Here is a 19,868-nt window from a genome sequence, read left to right on the forward strand (position 1 = left end):
GGTCCCTAATCTCTTGTAGCTATAAGGAAAAGTACTCTTCTTGGCCATGGAACTGTAATGAGGTCTCCTATTCTCCTGTTGCAATAAGTACTAGTGCTTCTCACTGCCTTAGAACTGTAACCAGGGATCCTGCTATCTTGTGACTGACCACAAGGACTGAACTGTGACACAGAATTGTATATAGGTAATATATTTGCCAAACAGTCCCAAGTCCAATGCCTAGTGTCAGCAAAGTATCCCCTTTAATTTATGTAGGGAAGCTGGCCCGCAGCCCTCACACGAAAGGAAAGATAGAAGGTTGACCTTGGGGGAAAGGGACTGAAGCCAAAGGGATGGATAAGAAGAAGGCAAACACCCATGCAATATTTATAATAATCGAGCTACACAGATCAAGCTCCAGCTACTTAACTTTCACAAGGACATGAAACAGTTAGGTAACTTTAAATCAACACAGAGAGTAAGCAATGAGTTTAGAGATTAGCTGAGAGAAAACTGTGATCCCTTAGAGCCAAGGACTCTAATCAGGGATCATTCTGGCTAGAGGGTAGGAGATTAAGAAAGAGAGGTGATTCGCAGAAATAAAGGAAATTCCATGAGAGAAGCTGATACTTGGCCAGAGGCCAAGCTCCAGGAAAGACAGAGACAGGTGAAAGGTGATAAGGGCTGGCTTACTGTGCTCCGCTCATATTTATTGGTATTGAAATGCAAATGTACGTAATACATATTAATGAATATACAGTGGATTGCCATTGGTTCAGTTGCAAATAGTTTATCTCAGCCAGGTGAGCACAAAGAAACCTGAGTTCGTGCCTAAACCTTAGAAATGCTGGAATCAAAGGCCAATGCCTTTCTTGCCATGCGCAGGACTGAGCATGGGCTTTCCTAAGACAATCCTTACAGATAAATTATTTCCCTTGTGCATACACAGGTGTGGACTGTTACAATTTATTTTTGCCCAACTGTCAAACCTCCTTCCTATCTCTGAGCTGACAGTTCCCAAAATTAGTGCTGCTGCTGTCTCTATTGACTCCTTTATGCAATACTGGGCTCCTATTGCATCTTCTCTGATTCAGTCCCCAACCCAATATCACAGACCTCTCCTTATAATCTCATAAGTTGTCTCAGGATGGAAAAATGTCTTATCTTGACCTTTTGTTGGCTCTAGCACTCCAGAATTCAATTTGATCCATTATTTCAAAGTTGTAAAAATTCAGCTGGTTTGCATACTCTAATCTACTATCATAGTTCCACCCCCCAATCTAAATTTATTCCTAATCAATACTTCAGAAACTCTCTGAAATAACTGTTGATTGTGATGTCATCATAAAATCAAGTATCATGAATATATTATTTATAGTGAAGTATAGGAAAAAAATGAAGAGATGTGAATGTGTATAAACTACCAGTCTCTGAATAAGAGAATAAAAGTAGATAAGAACACTATATCAAGGATTCTAAATGCCCTAGACTCTCTTGGGCTGGCAGTCACTTTCAATGTTGGTACTGGATTTAAAGCATGACTAAGCTTGGATTCCTAATGTAGAAGACAAAGACATGACAGTTTTCATCTACCCAATTTCATTTTACCAATCTGAATGTATGCCACAAATCATCTCAATTTCATGTGCCACTTTCCAACAACCAATGGAGAAAATAGCAAGATGTGTGCATTTTCTGGAAGTGTTGATATACTTAGATAGTCTCATTACTTTTCTTTTGAAAGACAATGGGAAAAATAAGGATCTTCCAATGAACATGTTAGATCAGCTAAAGAGAAGACTCATCCAAAGCTATCAAATGACAAATTCCAGTTTTTTCAAATCCCATCTTAAGCATGTTTATCAGAGGATGTCAGCAAGATAGAAAACTGAACGAGAAAACATAAATACTCACTTTTAACTGAACACATTCAAAATGCTGTGAGATTTGTAAGCAGAATATAATAAGAGAATGGGGAAGAGTAAATTGCTCTAAACTCTATGAAGTCATTTAGAGATTACTAGACAGAAAAAAAGTGAAAAAGTTTTCAAAGACTTTTATATATCTACCAGGATTGGACTGCACAGATCCGTGGAAGCCTTTTGTTCTATGTACAGATGCTAGTCTGGAAGGCCATGAAGCAATCATGTACAACAATAGTGATGACCATGAGAAACTGATTGCATTCCCTAATAGAAGAGCTAGAGACAGTGAGACTTGCTATCTCATGCACAAACTAGAAGGCTTGACTTTGAAGTGGGCTGTCACTGAAAAGTTTAGAGACTAGATAAATGGAATGAAATTTCAGATATAGAGGGCCCTGTGGTACAATCCAAAGATTTTTAAATGCTAATAATAATCAGGCTATGCCATCAGGTAGCAGAAGTGTGAATAGTTCATAAGAATTAGAATGATCACACCTGTGATGAAGGAAACTTATGCTTCAGGAGAAAGCAAAGGGGTTAAACATCTATTCAGATGGTAATATTAATGTTTGCCCAGGTCATTTATTCCTTGCATGTGATTGCATGTTAGTATATGTTAACTCATGTTAATTATTGCTTATATTTTATATACATAGGAGCTTTATTTTTGAATGTACAGAATTTTGAGTATGCTCTGAGTATGTGCTATTTATTATATTATGTCCTCACAGCTAGAAGCCTCAGGGGATAAAACACTGGATTGGAATTAGGAATATCTGACTTCAGATCTGTCCTCAGGCACTTCCTAGTTATGTGACCTTAGGCAAATCAGTTCATCTCTGTTTGCCTTAAAGTCCTAGAAAAGGAAATGGCAAACCCCTCTAGGATCTTTGCCAAGAAAATCCCATGAAAAGTATGATCCATGGAGGGGCCAAGAGCCAAACACTACTTACTAAGTGACCAAACAATGAAAACACTATATAGCTAAATTTTTACTGCATAGTATATGTTATTACCATATAGCTCTAACATTTTTATCCAGCACCATCCTTGAGTCATGTGCTAGGAAGAAAAGGAACACACAATTATGTATTCTTTGGAAGAAAATGAACTGTCAACCTAGCTATCACTCATTAGTGATCTCCTAAGTCCATGTTGGTAAACCTATGGCATGTGTGCCAGAGCATGCCAGAGGGTGCTGCTCCCTTCCCTTTCTCTACCATGCCTGTGGATATTTCTCACATGACCCTCCCCTCTACCTAGTAGCCCAATAGGGGCATTTCCTCCCTCCCCTGTCTGAGGTAAGGTAGGGAGCTCACATGCAGTGTAAGGGTTGCAATTTGGGCACTCGGCCTCTAAGGTCTCTAAAAGGTACACCATCACTGTCTTAAGTGATAAACCCAAGAGAAGGAAATATATTGAGTATAAAACAAAGGTAGTGGCCCTAGATAAGGAAAGAACAATGTAAAAAAAGGAAGAAAATATGAGGAAAGAGTAAAAATGAAATCAAGAAAGGTGATCAGTGGACATAGAGAAATAAAGTATATTAGGAGCAAGAATTGAGGGAAAGACGAAAAGGGTAGGGTTTTCCTTGAGGGAAAAAAGTTACATACAAAAATATGGTCAATATTGTATGTATGGGAATATAATATGGGATGCCACTATTTTCATACAAATAAATATGGATCATCATTAAACTAAAAAGACTAGGTTAAAAATATGCATTAAAAATATATCATATATAACAAAAATCTTTGCACTATAAACACTAAAGCAAATTAGAAAAGATTATACCTTCTTCAATGGGTTCATATTTTTGAATTATTTCATTGGCAATGACTTTATCTATCTCAAGCACATATTGTTCTTTTTTAAGAAATTCCATCAGATTTTGTTCAGACAGAATTTTGTGATTTCGAGAATAAACATTGAAAATCTCAACAATATCTTCTCTGTAAGCAAAACTCCGATAAATTGCTCTAAAATCTTCTATGGTTATTTTTCCATTCTTCTGTTTGTCATTTTCCTACTAAAAAGAAAGAAAGAACTTATGGAGTCACATATGCATTTTTACTTTTTTTAAAAGTGTCTTTTAAATCACAAATCTTTAAATACAAAATGAATTAAAATTTTAAAGAAAATAAAGTATTACTGTCAAAAATCCACACCAATAGAAATATGAAGCAGGAAAAATATATCACCATCATTTATATTATCCTACAGTAAAAATGCAGGTAAAAATAAGAAGGGTTGTTTTCTTTAAATTCTAGGTTTTAACCATTGGTTTTATTCAGGCATTCATTCAACAAATATTATTGATTGGTCATTAAATGTTAAAATAATACCATACTATGAAAATTATAACAGTATAGGTGATCAACAACAATAACAACCTCAAAAAAGTGATAGCGCCCTCTAGGAAGTTTTGAGACAGGGAAGGAGATGAGTTAAACAATTCCATTAAATTACAATTGAAAGTAGTATGTGATCAAATTTCAAATTATTTGAAGAGTGAGACAATAAGTGATTTGTCTTGCAGAAGACAAAGAACCAAGTGGAATACTTGGGAAAAGATCATAGAAAAGCTGAAAATGGAAATGGCCTAGAAAAATGGATAGTATATAAATAAACAAGTGAGCACATTCCAAATGAGACAGTGGCATGACAAAGACATGAAGTCAGGTATAAAATCTACTAAGGAAGCAGTAAGTAGAATTAAAAACTGGAAGTTGAGGTATAGTGGGACTGAAGGTAAGGATGATATACTGTAGCCATACTGTAGAGGACTTTAAGTGACAATCAAAATTTGTTCTTTATTCTATTGGTAATGGGGAACTAGTATAGTCTTTTTTGAGTAGGCAAGTGACATAATGAAAAGTTTTAGGAAGAGTAATCTAATAGTTATGTGTAGAATATATCAGCATAAGACTAGAAGGAAGAAGTTGCATAAAGAGGCAGTTGTTCTATAGAATTCCAGACTTGAGAGAATGAGGAAGCAGAACAAAGTAATGGGTAGGAATAGAAAGGAAGAATGAAATTATAAAGGCAGGACCCTCCATTCCTATGGTTGATGTCCTCTGGATATTATTCAGGCTATCAATATCTTTCTTTAAGAGGGATCCTAGAACTGGACATAAAACTCAAAATTTAATCTGATTAAGATGTAGTATAAAAAATCTATCTCCTCCCTAGTACTGGATACTACACTTATCCTAATGCAGATTATATTAGTTTTTTCTATCAGCCATAGCATACAGTTGACATATTTAGCTAGCACTCTATAAGAACTCCTATATTGTTTCTAGACAAAATATCAAGCCAAGTTTCCCTGATTTTTTACTTATATGATTTTTTAAAGTATAAGACTTACATTTGTCCTTACTAAACTTCAGAATAAATTAAATTCAGCCAAAAACTTGGACTTTTGAAATTTTCTTTGAAAATGAATCTAATTTTTTGTTCCTTCAAGATTTGTACCATGTGAAATTTTTATAATTATGGTACATATATCTTTATCAAAGAAATTAGTAAATGTGTTAAATGGAAAAAGGTCAGAAAGTCCTCTTAACACATTCTTCCAGTTAGACACATAAATATTAATAAGTACAGGTTGGATTCAATAATTCAAACAGTTCTGAGTTCATCTAACTGTATTTCACATTTAATTAAACAATCATTTATTAACCTCTTAATATGTAGTTGGTGCTGTGCTAAATTCTGCGGATACAAAGAAAGGCAAAAAATGTAGTCTTCACCTTTAAGGAGCTCAGATTCTAGGGGAAGAAACAATATGCAAACAACTAAATGTACTCAAGATAGATGCAGTGTAAATGGGAGATCATCTCAGTAATCTTATGGGGAAAGTATTAGGAAAGTCCTCTTGAAGAAAATGGGATTTGAATTGTCTTTTTTTAATTGTGTCCCAAAGAAAGCCAGAGAAGTCAAGAGGATATGAGGAGGAAAGCCATTCCAGGTAGATGGTCGGATCAATTCCCCCCAGAAAAGATATGGTGTGGAGAGGTGGAGAGTCTAGTGCAAGGAATAGTAGAAAAGGTGGTGTCATGGTTCTTAAAATATGTGGAAGTAAAAAGACTAGAAAAGTAAGAAGGTTCCAGGGTGTTAAGGGCTTTAAAAGTCAAATATAAGATTTTATATTTTATTCTGAAGATATTAAAGGGTCACTTGAATTTATTAAGTAGGAGGTAACGTAGACTTGTGGTATAGAAAGATCACTTTGGCAACTGAGTAAAGATGATTTGAAGAAGGGAGAGATAAGGCAGACAGACCAACCAGCAGGCTATTACATTAATCTAAATTTGAGGTGATTAGATAATGTATCAGGGTAGTGATACTCTAACTCAAAAAAATAGATACTCTAACTCAAAAAAAAAAATAGAGTCTAGAATGACATGGCTTAGCTTTCTTGGAACCATATTAAGCTCCTTCCAATCAATGCTTGCATTTCTACATAGCCATTAAATACTCTTTTAATAATATATTTTAGAATGTCGCCAAATATTCAAGTGAAATTTGTTGGGCTATATAGTTCAATAGGTTTTCTTCTCTTTTTCTCTCTGCCTTCCTCTGTCTGCCTCTCTGTGTCTTTCTCTGTCTCGTTCTCTTTCTCTCTCCTTTGTTTTTGAATGACTGGAATTTTGTCTTTCTTTAATGTCAGAATTACACCCTGTCATTCTCCATGATCTTTCAGAGACCATTGATGGTGGCTCATTAATCACATCTGCCAAATTAGCATCAAAGAATATAGTTTAGCTGGTTCTGATGATTTGAACTTAATAAGGGCGACTAATTGCTTTCTTACTATCTCTTTTTTTAATCAAAGGTATCAATTCCTGATTACCCATTTGCCACCAATATATTTATATTAATTCCCTACATATTGCATATTAGACCCTCATAAAAAATAGTTCCAATAAATGCTATAACTTCATTTTTAACTGCATTGATTTTGTTCATAAGCTCTTCAATTTCAGATAAGAATAATTATCCATTTTATCTTTTGGAGGCTTTCCTTTAGATTCCATTTTTTGTGAATTCTCCTTAGACATAGTTATGTCTAATTCTCATTTACATAGTTATGAAAGTTATCTGATCTTGTCCTATAAATTGTTAATAGTATGACTTTTTATGTTTGGAATTCATATTTGTTTTAGCTTTTTGCAGTATATGATATAACATGCTGATTTAAACTTTTTTCCCCAAAGCTGCTTTCTAGTTTTCCCAGATGTCTTGTCAAATAAAAATTCTTCCCCAAATTGTTCATGTTCTGAATTTTATCACTGATTTACCAACATAGTGCTGGCAAATGCTCAGTGTCATAAAAAAGAAAAGTTTTATCAATGGAAATACTACTAAAGGCGATGCTTTCTATAATCTTTATTGATATGCCCTAAGAACTCCTGAGTCTTTCCATCTGATTTGAAACTAAAAACTCCTGTATTAGTTGCCTCCCCCAATTAAAATCTGAATTCGTTGAGATCAGGCACTGTTTTGCTTTTTTTTCTATTTACATCTTTAGGGGTTAGCACAGTGTTTTGCACATAACAAATAAATTATTTTCATTTATTCATTCAGATTTTACAATTTTGTTCCTCCCAGTGAATTTTGTTATTCTTATCTACTTCTTGGTAGTTTATTGGTACCTATAAAAATATAAAATGTCCAGATTGACATGATATAAAACAGACATTTTTAACTCCATCACCAAACAACCTTTTTAAAAAACTGACAAAATTGCCTTCTTAATCCATTTCCAGAGATTGGGATGAATTCTCTATTACATGTTCTGTTAATATGGGAAATTGATATTTACTAGGTTATCTGATCATTACTTTCATATCTTTGTTGTGAATTCATTTTTCTTTGGGTAATTTCAATAACTGAAGTGTTTTTTGTTTGAAGTTGAACTGTCAGCAGAATTGAACTGATAAACTAAGCTGATTTGTAGATTTAGTGTTATACAATTCACACTATCAAAGGTTAGACAAAATGAAAAAGAAAATTACACATAATAAAAGAAATTATATTACATCTATGTATATATATATATAAACTCTTAAGGAAAATATGGGGGAGGGTAGGAAGGAAGGACAAACAGCTATCCCATACTTCCTCTCTTCTAAATGCTATGTCTTTCTTAGTGAAACCCAAACTGACAAATGGTATTATCTCCTTTAACCATCATATCTTTCTTTTGGCTCACACTGAATTTTCCATCCACTCCTAGTTTTGTTTGGTTTGGTTTGGTTTGGTATTTTACTATAAAACCTCATTAATCTAGACAAACTCAAGTGAATGCCAGTGTGAATTAAACATTTGAATTCCACACTGTTCTTGATTGGTTCACATAACACTATTATGTTAAAGAAGCATAACATTTTGATTAAATATAATAACTAAAACCCCTCAGGTAACTTGTTTTTTTATAAATACATTAAATTCAGATTGACACTGGGGAGAGATTATAAGGCTGAAAATTCCTGATCCAAAGTTCAAAAAGCACAAGGAGAATTCAATTCAATAACTCCCAAGACCCTGAGTTCAAAGAAGCATAATGATTGGTTGATGAACCAAAAAAGGATGAGAGTAAGAGAGACAGAGAAAAAAAAGCACACTACAAAAATAAGTAACTTGAGAGCTGAAGCACAGAAATGCCAAGAGGATAAGAGATAAGGAGGGGGTTGGAGGAAAACTGAGTGAAATGAAGAAAAGCCAATTCATTATAGTACTGTATATTCAAACACAGCGAATGGTATATAGAAGATTGCTAGGTGTGCTGTCCTGAATTTCCCAAATATTTAATGAAATTGGTCTAATATATATATATATATATATATATATATACATATACATATGTATATATATATTCATTCAGTCCTCACAACAACTCTACAAGATAGTCTTGGCATCTACTCTGATTCCCATTACACAGATTAGAAAAATGAGGTTCACAGGTATGAAGTCAATTGCCCAAAATCACATGGACCCTGAAGTAGAAGAATTAGAATTTAATCTTGACTCCTAGTCATTCTTGTCCTACCACTCTACATTGCAGAAGAGTGACATACACACAAAGCAGTTCTAAAGGAAAAAACAAATAGATATCTATGCACATCTTGGAAAAAATAAAGGAACAAGAAATACTTGACTTAAGATTCTGATATAGTCCCATTAATATTTTGTTGCTAAGGTTGAGAAAGGAAGGACAACAATTTTATCTGCTAATCTTAATTCTAATTTCTCTTTTGAGAATTGCTATACTAGGATACAATGAAATTAGTTTAATTAGGTCTTGTGGGGGTTTGTAGATGGGTTTTAGAAAAGCAATCTTCTTCCCTCCTTGCTTAGTGAAAATGCGTTTTTTAAAAAACACAATCACAGAAGTTTGAAGGAATATTGGAGCAATGTAAATCCATTTTGAAGAAATCCACTCTGCAGCATACCTATCAAGTGGTCAGCCTTCCTTTGATTAAAAACCTCCATTGGACAGAGCCCATCACCTCCCAAAGTCAGCCATGGCAGTTAGGGTTATTATTATGGGATGTTTCTTCTTACATGAAGCCTACATTTACCTCTCAGCAACTTCTACCCATTGTTCTTAAATTAGAAATAGACAGCACAAGCACAAGGTGAAAAAGATTTAGGAGTTTTAATGAACTTCAGACTCAATACTTAAGTCAGCGGTGTGATATGTTCATTAATAAAGCTAATAGAAAATTGGGATGCATTATGAAAGGAATAGCTTCCCATAGTAAGGATTAACTAGTACTACAGTACTCTTCCCTAATCAGATAATATTTGGAGGAGTGAGCTCAGTTTGGAGCATCACACTTTAGAACACACATCAATGGAGCTGTGACAATTTTCTGAAAAGATGAATATTATATAAAAAGCATTGCAAAGATCTTAATAATGAGGCTCAAAACAAGTGATTTTTTCAAAGAAATGTAATTGCTCAACATAGTTTATCCCCTGAAAAGTTTTTGCAAAAGAGAATAAATTGGTTTACTTTGATGATATCTGTACTAGTTTAAGCAGAATAAGAATGAATTGGTGATTTCAAATGTGTTCGTATTCTAAAATGACACAAATAGAACTTGTGATTATTGACAAACCTTGTGTCCTGGAGCTTTCAAAAGATACTTGAGAGGTGGTAAGGGAGAGAAGGAGGCAATCATTGATCAACTGATCCTCCCATTATCCAACTGATGAAATCACAAAAAATTAAGTTCATAGATTTATAGATTTGGAGTTAGAAGATACCATAGAAGCCACTGATTCCAATGCCTTCATTTTACAACTAAGGAAAATGAGGAATAGAAAGTATATGTGCCTTTTCTATGGTTAAAAGAGTCAATAAGTTTGCAAAGCACAAACTAAACCTAGATTTTTCTGACTACAAATCCAGAACTTTATACACTGTTCCACTCTGCTTCTCACACATTCTTTTCTGTTACTTAATAAGTTGTGATCCCACCTAACCATACTCTCATCTAGTCCATTAACCATGTCCATAATAACAAAAAGATTTTATCAAGCAATTTGCTGAAATACAAATATGTTGTGTCAATAATATTCCCTTAATCTATCAACCTAATCATGTCATTGGATCAAATCCTGTGTGGGAAATGCACCACACTTCCCATTGGTCTAATGATTTGATTGGTTAAGAGTCATATAATTTTTCCATCTTTTTCTCATGTTATTCAGCATAAAGTATATCTCAGTCAAATTGGTCTAAACTGCCCTGCAGACATGCCCTAGTCTTCCTTACTCCCAGGGCTTTGCTTATGATCATCTATATGTTCGAAATCATTTCTCTTTACTGAATTCTTGCTCATTCTTTTAAGGTCAAAGGCCAGCTACTCCATAAAGCTTTCCCTGATTCTCCAAAGATTTAATGTTTACCTAAGTTTCTTCCACTGACTTTATAAAACATTTTGGTTGATTATTACAATATTTTGAGGATCTATAGCTTCATCAGTATGAGTAACCCCTTCCCAATGCAGATTTGTAACTATCTCCAATTGAAAGGAAGATACAAGTATGACCATATTTTTAATGATCCAATTTTGAAATTTCCCAGGATTCAAGGTCAAGCTCACTGACCTATGATGTGTAATCTTGCCTCTTTGTTTTTTGAAAACTGGGTCATTGGTCCTCAAATCTCATGGTGCTTTTATCACATATAAGTACAGAATAAAACTTGCATTTTTAAGCAATTTTTGCTTGACTGAGGAAGACAGAAAGAAGGGAAGAGAGGAAAGGAGAGAGGGAGGGGAGTGGGTAAAAGGAGAGAAGAGGAAGAATTAGAAAGTTCCTACACTGTCAGAAACTGTGCTAAGTGGTTTACAAATATCATCCCATTCAATCCTCACAAAAACTGCAAGATAGATGATATTATTATTCACATTTTATAGTTAAGGAAACTAAGGCCAAAAGAGGTTGAGTAACTTTCCATCTAAGGTCAAATTTGCACTTGGGGTCTTCATGACTCCAGGACTAACACACTATGTACCCATGACTTGTCTACATTTATTTATTACAAGAAAAGGTTCATTGGAGGGGTGGGAAATTATAAAGAAGGAGGTTAAATATAGTATGTTATTTTTAAAAAGGGGGAAAGCCCCAAAGGAACATTAAAGAAATAAACAGATGAGTGCAAAAGGGCTTTCAAAAGCAGGACCAGACAAGCAGTACAGTGTGTTATATATACTATCATGTGAATTTTAATATATACTTTAAAAACAGTATCTATAGAATAGGGGGTTCGTGATTTTATATACGTCTTCCTTTCTTTTTCTGTATATGCAAATTGTCATATTCATGTTTTTCCAGTTTACTATGATTTTTAAATGGTCTAACATAAGATTTAAATTCCAACCTTTCCATCTGATTTTCCAGCCATACTGCTTATTTTACATTAACTATTTGAAACCTACAGTCCAGCCACAATCCTCATAGCTTTGCTGGAAAAGCTTTGGATTCCAGTCCTGAGACACTGGTTTCTACGAGTCAACTTTAATCTTATCTTGCCCCAAACCACCAGGATTCTGTAGACTGACTACCTGGCCACCTTCACCCCAGTTCCTCACTCCCTTTTATGAGTTATTTTCTCCCTCTAACATATTAGCTCCTTGAGATCAGGAATGGTCTCATTTCTTCTTACAATAGTCTCATATGCTCTTAGCAAAATGTCTGGAACATAGCAAATGCTTAATTATTGCTCTATCTCTCTATCCAGCAATTCATGACATTCCAATGCTTAAGCAAACTATCATGTAAAGGAATAAACAAAACTGTCATAGCTTTATTTTTTTAAACCCTTACCTTCTGTCTTGGAGCCAATACTGTGTATTGGCTCCAAGGCAGAAGAGTGGTAAGGGCTAGGCAATGGGGGTCAAGTGACTTGCCCAGGGTCACACAGCTAGGAAGTGTCTGAGGCCAAATTTGAACTTAGGACCTCCCTTCTCTGGGCCTGGCTCTCAATCCACTGAGCCACCCAGCTGCCCCCTGTCATAGCTTTAAAATAAATTTAAAACATTAGAATAAAATCAATGATTCAGCCAAACATAACAATTCTGTTCAAGGGGGGAATTTCAAAAAGGTAATAAATAGAAAAAATTCTTTTAAAAATATAAATTTCAGAGAAATTTCTCTTATGAAATTTCAAAAAACACATTTAAAAGTATATTGAACATAGTTCCTATAATTATCTACAGGGGAGGACTGATCTTTCTCAGTAATGAGGACCATCTTTTGTCAATACAAATTCATCTCCATTTTTTCATGCTTCCTCTCTCAGCCAACACTAGGTCATCTCTGAAAGTGATGTTAAGGTCTCTCTGGCTCCTAAAGCACTAATCATTGTCCTAGTTCTACTCCTTTGTAGGTACAACCCTTATTCAGCTAAGGGCTTAATGTTTGGATTTATCCAATAAGACTTTGCTCAAAGGTTCCTTGCCCAATAGGAAAAACTCTGCTTCTTCTTACAACATGACTGCATTTTACTAAAAGTCATTTTAAATTGAATTAAATCCATCAGCTTTCTTGGGCTTCCTCCGTATTGACCTCCTTGCAGCTTTATTTGTCTTCCTGGATACTATTCTATTACTGTACCTGCTCACCTCCCCCCTGTATGACCACTCCTTCTCAGTCTCCTTAGTCATCATCCCAAGTTCTGTCCCTCACCATGGAGATGCCCCTGATTCTGTCCTGTACCTCTTCTCTTCTACATAATCTATCAGTGACTCTATTAGCCAAGTTAATATCTGTATCATATGACATAAACAAAAGGGAAGGTAACAGAATGACTAGGAAAGTGAAGCAGAGAACTGTAAATAGAGGAATAATAGAGCTCCAAATGATCTGCTGAGAAAAATTAAGCTAGGAAAGTTGGGAAGTTAAAAAATTTACATTGGGATTAAGAGATGGATTAAACATGGGATAGAATCACTGGTCAAAGGAAATAGAATGGTGACAACTGACAATATCCAAAAGGTACTGTTGCTCATTTTTATTTCTGTTTTCTCTGCCAAAGAGAATAACTTTTTCAGAGAAAATGGCGGAACAAAAATGGATAAAATGGCAGTGAAAACATGAGATACCTAAGAAGAAAGAAGGAAAAAGCATCTAGCAGTCTTGGACAGATTCAGGACACCTGACCTGGATGAATTATATCCTTGAATAAGCAAAGTATTGGTGAACTGACTGCTGAACCACTTTCAGTGGTATTGGAAAGAATATAGAGAACAGACAGGAGAGGCATTAAAGCACTGAAGAAGGGCAAATGCTATCCTGATTTTCAAATAAAAATTGAATAAGAATAGGACCTACAAACTATAGGAGAATTGTTTTGATGTCAATTCCTAGAAAAATTAGAAAATGTATTGTTAAATAAGTGGTTAATTAGTATCTAAAAAAGGAAGCAATGATATTAAGTCCATTATTGCCTCATCAAGAAGAAGCCTTGCCAAACCATTATTTCCCATTTTGGCAGTATTATTTAAACAGTAGATCAAGGAATACTATGTAATTTATCTAGGTTGTTGCAATGTTTTTAATAAAGCATCCATTCTTGTACAAAATATGGATTTGGATTGTTGGAAAGATGGACTCAATTAATGCTTAGAGGTCAACTTAGTAAGAGATCTCAGTACACTGCCCCAGGCATCCAGGTTTGACCTTCAAAGTTTTAGCTTTTTAATTTGTGTCTTGGATAAGAATATACATAACATGCATTTCAAATTTGAAGAAGACCTACAATTATGAAAGATAGCTAAAACACTGAACAAGAGTGGGAATTCAAAAAAAAAGTTGGATGAGCTAGAACAGCTCTAGATGAGCTAGGCTAAATCTGGTAAAATTAAATATAAAGTGGATAAATGTAAAGTTTTATACGTTGGTTCAAAAAAACAATTCCACAAGTACAAGATGAAGAAAAAAATGCTTGCAGGGTTTTTTGTCTGAAAAAGATCTGGATTTTTGGAGACCACAAGTTAAATATGAGTCAATGTTCTTTGATATGGAGGCCAAAAGAACTAACTTCACCCTTTGGTTGTTTAGATGGAACTTCCTGAAACAAAGAGGTGATATTTCCTACTTACTCTGCCTTGGTCAGACCATACTTGGGGTTTTTAATTATATGAACTATAGTTTAGGGCAGACCTTGAAAAGCTTCAGTGTCCAGAACAAGAGGCATGAATAAGCAGGAAAGTATTAATTCTTCAGGAATCCCTCCAGCTTTAACTCAACTCATGCTCCAAGAATAGAATTTCTCTTGTCAAGCCCTAGACATCTACCCACTACCCCCGCTTATTAGCCCACCTCCACCCCAAGTTACTGACTTTATGTTAGCTTTGGCACTAGCGACTGATTAGAGTTAACAATGACTTTTTCATAGAATCCTTATTCATGCTTTTCATAACAACAATTTATATTTATAGGATAACAATCCTAATTGTGGCTATTAATATAGCCCTTTAAAATTAGAAAAGAACCTTAAAATAGCCTAACTTGGAGAACAATGATGAGACCTATTTTAAATCAGATAACATTGCATTCATATTTTTATGGTCATCAAACTTTCTACAAAAGAGATTATTCAAAGTTGAATTAAATTTTGTTGATGACTAAATATTCTCATTTTCTATTAGCTGTCACTTTTTCTTTTTGTCCAAACTATCCATTTTCAGAAATAAGCATTAATTAATTATTAATTAATAATTACTTTGATTTCTAACAGACTTCATTTGTCCTGGTTAATAGTTTAGGAACCATAAACGAGAGAAACAATCCACCAATTTATATTGACAAAACCACAAAAGAAAATTAAATTAATATATCTTCTCACCTTAAATACATTTTTGACATGATTACCATCACACCGGATATTTAGCTTTTCAAGTAATTTCACCGTTTTTTCAAGGCTGATTCTTCCAGCTCTAAAGTCCTCCTGTATAATAGATAAGAACCATGTATGGAGAAAAAACAAGTTAAGGATAATGTTTAATTAACACTTAGTAAGTCAAAGTTGTTAGGTAACTAAGTATTTAAAGTTTATTTTAGGACTAGGTAATTTGTTTAAAAAGATACAGACAGTATGCTGTATTTGTTCAAATAAAGCATCAATTTAATGTAGACCATATCCTTAAAATAAGATCACTCTAAAAGAAAATATGGGTAGCCAGGTGGTTCAGTGGATGGAGCACTTATCCCAGAATCAGGAGGACTCATCTTGATGAATTCCCATCCAGCCTTTGACTCTTATTTGTTGTGTGAACCTGAGAAAATTATTTAACCCTATTTGCCTCAGTTTCCCATCTGTAAAATGAACTGGAAAAGAAAAAGACAAAATACTCCAGAGCCTTTCCCAAATGAGGGCACAAAGTCAGATGTAACTAAAATGACTGAACAACAACAAAAAAATTATATATATACATATATATGTGTGTGTATACATACATAGAAATAGGGGTGTATAATAATATTATATATAATATTTGAGTGTAAAATAGTACTAGCTAATCTCTATCTAGTGTTTACTGTGTGTCAGGCACTATGCTAAGCTCTTTACAATTATTTCATATCATCCTTACAACACCAGAAGGTAGGTACTTTTGGATGAGGAAACTATGGCAAACCAAAGTTAAATGACTTGTCCAGGGTCACAATACAAATTAGAGTCTAAGGCTGGATTTGACTAGTACTTCCTGATTTCAGACCCAGAACTCTTTCCAATATACCTAGCTACCTTATTATGTGTATGTCATACACATTAAAGGAGAAACGAAGACCCAGAGAAAGAAGTGGCTTGCCCGTGGTCACATAGATATAAGTAGAAGAGCTAGGATTTGAAATCATATACTCTAACTTCAAATCCAGCATTCTTTCTATCATAAAATGTTCTCCAACTCCAGCTCCCCCCCTCCACTTTCTCTCTGGCTCTCTTTGTATTCTATCTCTCTCCATCTTCCTCTGTCTTTGCTTGTCCCTCTCCCCATGGCCATATGTATAGATATATAAACATATAAGTATGCATATAGTTATATTTTTAGCTATATACCAAATAACAATAAAAATTGGATAGGAGGAAAAACTGTATTTGGACCAATAGAAGTATCTCAGTGGAGTAAAGACATTCAGACATGAAATGATAAAAATTACAGGTGAAAGAAGGAAAATCTTTTAAAAAAAAGTCATGATACCAGCAAGAAACATAGTTATTCACAGATTAGTTCCTGAAAGCATGAGTTTAATGTGCTGTTGTACCCAGAAAGGTTGACAAATTTTGAACACTATCAGGAAGAGGAACGAAACTATAGTATGGTCACACCTGGAATTTGTATAAAGATTTCACACCGCAATGAAGTCTAGAGAGAGAGATCTAAAATGATCAAGAGGACAAATGAACTTTCATTTATTTTGAGAATAAATTAAGTAGATCTTTACTATTCAGGCTGGATAAAATGAATGATGAGAGTCAATTTTTATCTCATTTAATATAACCACAGTGGGGGTATATGTAGCAGGAACATGGATTTATCAGACCAATGAATTTTCATTAAAACTGATGAGAATAATGATAATAATAATTATTACCATTTCTATAGCACTTTTAAGATTGAACTTTGAAAAATCCAAGTTCAAAATATATAAATTGAGAGCACAGAAAAGAAATATTGCTTAATTGAGGAAGAATTGGAGAAAATTTTAGAAAACATAAGGGAAGTGGTACAATGGGCAGAATCCTAAACAATTAGGAAGATCTGGGTTCAAATCCTACCTCAAGTCTAGGCATTACCTGAATGACCCTGGGCAAGTCACTTAACCTCACTGGACCTCAGTTTCATAATCTACAAAATGAGAGGGTTCAATGGAATAACTTCTAAAGTCCCTTCCAATTCTAAATCTATATATGATTCTATTACCACTAAGAGATGAACATGTTAAACACATAAATACTTTTAACCAAGATTCACGTAAATTCATGAGACATATGCCCTATCTTTGATGATGAAGAGCTACTAAAATGTTTTAGAGGGACACATCTAAACTTGTGAGCCTGATATTTAGGAGGAAATTATCCTATAACAGAGCATGTCATGGTGCTAATGCCAGAGAAAAAATGTTAAGTTATATGGATCAAGGGCCAGGCTCGGCATGGCAATCCTTTTATTCTTTACCAAACAAAGAGAATTATATCAAAACTAGAGAAAACCTAAGAGAAGTGTGGCATTAGGTTAAAAATCTGTTTCTTGGGCACAGACTTTTTTTGCTAACAAAAAAATTTTGGGAAAAAAGATGAAATCAAAACCCAGGCAAGTATGAGATCAGGAGAAAGAACACGGGAGGCAGAAATAACTTCTGAATGGATATCTGTTCTCCATTTCTTAGGTCCCTTTATGTCTTGTTCTCAATTATTCAAGCATTCCACATTTCTTGTTCTTATGGTACATCCAAAGGTGCTCAGGTTTGCCTCTTGAAGTAGTAGATTTCATTAATGTACCTGCTGCTGCCACAACCTGCTGCTGGGGAAAAGAGTAGAGGACAACCCATGAATGATCTGTAGCATTTCACTTTCTTTTACAGAGCAAAATCTGAGGTAGACCAGCCTGTTCCAGTCCTACCCTATATGATACAGGGTGGTCTACCTCTCTTGGTGTCCATTTAAAACTACAAATTTTCCTTAAACCAGAAGAGTATGGCTTTCAAGAACTGAGTCAATAAGAATGTTGATATTTCTCTCTTTGTACATTTATTCAAGTCTCCTTTTCATAAAGTGTTTTCAAATCATTTGAGGCCATTCTACTAATGGCTTAAAAAGTTCAGTGAACCAGCTTCACCAGTGTCCCTAGCTCTTCCTTGAATCTTGGGGCTACTTCTCTAAATATCTCCCAGTGTGGAACACAAACACAGACATACCACCTTTGCAGAGGAGTATTCAGGAGACCTGGGTTCTTTAAATTCCCAGAATATAGTGAGCTGTTACACTGGAAATCAGCCTGTCAGATGACTGTTGGCCTTACAACTTTTTTCCACATGAATACATTCTGTGACTTCTTCAAGAGTTCTAGATATTCCTGAGTAAAATGCATTATGACATCATCTAGAAGGTCAGAGCTTTCCAGTCCTGATGATGCATGATGATAAAAACTTCTGCTTGAACATTTAACATGCCAATTGGAAAGGATCATTTTATGAAGTTCTTTTGGTCATACTTAAATTCAAAATCTTTACTTTTCTTGCAAGAAAAACAATGATGAACATTCGCAATAAGGTGAGTGATAAAAAGAAAGAAAGGGCCATTCAAAATTTGCTAACACAAGCCCCTCCAGGAGAATTTAGAAAGAGTTTTGATGACCTTTCTCTTCTGGTTCAAGATGAAAAACTAATGCGACAACAAGGAGAATGGGCCGGTAACAAATACTGCAAAAAGTATTTTGTGCCACTCAATATAGACGGACATCAAGTATTACTAGCTCACCACAATGAATTGGGTGACCAGCGCTTTTTTGACTCTCATTCCAGGCTTTCTTTCAAATTTGATGTTCTTGAGAATCAATTGAAGGACATTGAGAGTCATGGTGTTCTCCGTAATGAAGCAGAATGTCTGAGGATGGTGGTATCTTATGCTTTAAAAATATATGTGAGCAATCACTTCCCATCAGGAAATTGCAATGTACTTAGGAAAACCATAAAAAATAAGGAGTTCTTGATAGCCTGCATAGAAGATCATCATTACAAAGTTTCAAATTTTTGGAATGGACTTTGGAAATCAAAATGGATTTTTTCAGTAACTCCATTTCTCACCCAAGTAATTGGGTCAATTTATGTGAAAGCACATTTTTTTAAACATATCAACTTTCACCTTGATATCAGTAAGGATGTACAGGACTGCTTGGATGTGGTTAACCAAGCTCAACTGGCTTTAGGTTTTGCCAAGTTTGTAGAAGAGCAAGAAAACAAATTTCAAGCAGCAGTCCTAGAAGAATTACAGGACCTCACTATTGTACTGAAAAAAACTTTAAGAAGAGATCTTCCAGTGACTCGTACTTATATTGACTGGCAGAGAATAGTAAATGATATGAAGTTGGTGATGTATCCTGTGCATGGATATATCAGTTACTCAAAAAACGCATTATGCAACTGGATCACATAAATCATTTGTTCCTGGAGATGGGCTGTTCTTGAATGGGTCATTTTAAAAGGGGAGTACTGTTCTGTTTTGTTTTGGATGTGGGGTTTTTTCTCCAAAAGATAAGTATTTCCTAGAGTGTATATCAGAGCACAGAAATCAAGAATAGTAGGGAACAGATAACTTATAAAATTGTAAGAGATTGCTCTAAGCCAAGACTCTGAGGGAGTAACTCATCCTCTGGGGGAATGAACTCTTTCCCAAAACTGAACCAGAAGAACCTGACTTTGGCTTAGAAATTCTTCTTGCTA

General features: G+C 34.7%; 2 protein-coding genes across 26 annotated transcripts in view; one reads left to right on the plus strand and one right to left on the minus strand.

The window, feature by feature from the left end:
* Positions 1–18,499, minus strand: part of PLCZ1 (phospholipase C zeta 1) — a 107,705-nt gene extending 89,206 nt beyond the window's left edge. For 11 of the 25 annotated variants that reach the window (XR_008912195.1, XR_008912196.1, XR_008912193.1 and 8 more), the window contains exons 1-4: positions 18,345–18,499; positions 17,797–17,947; positions 15,274–15,395; positions 3,699–3,930 (exon numbers count right to left, since the gene is read on the minus strand). Coding sequence is in view for 18 of the 25 variants with exons in the window: in XM_056799310.1 (XP_056655288.1) it covers positions 3,699–3,930; positions 15,274–15,395; positions 17,797–17,809 (367 nt within the window). In the remaining 7 variants the exon portion in view is untranslated. Of the gene's footprint in view, positions 1–3,698; positions 3,934–15,273; positions 15,396–17,736; positions 17,951–18,344 lie in introns of all 25 variants that reach the window. The other 14 variants (XR_008912191.1, XM_056799306.1, XM_007503589.3 and 11 more) reach the window with 13 other exon arrangements.
* A 27-nt stretch (positions 18,500–18,526) lies between these two features.
* Positions 18,527–19,597, plus strand: CAPZA3 (capping actin protein of muscle Z-line subunit alpha 3). Its single transcript, XM_007503586.3, has one exon. It carries the CDS (start codon positions 18,679–18,681, stop codon positions 19,579–19,581), a length of 903 nt encoding a protein of 300 aa, XP_007503648.1. The 5' UTR covers positions 18,527–18,678; the 3' UTR covers positions 19,582–19,597.
* The last annotated feature ends 271 nt before the right edge of the window (positions 19,598–19,868 follow it).

This window comes from Monodelphis domestica, chromosome 5 (genome assembly GCF_027887165.1).
Source record: "Monodelphis domestica isolate mMonDom1 chromosome 5, mMonDom1.pri, whole genome shotgun sequence".
Classification (NCBI taxonomy): domain Eukaryota; kingdom Metazoa; phylum Chordata; class Mammalia; order Didelphimorphia; family Didelphidae; genus Monodelphis; species Monodelphis domestica.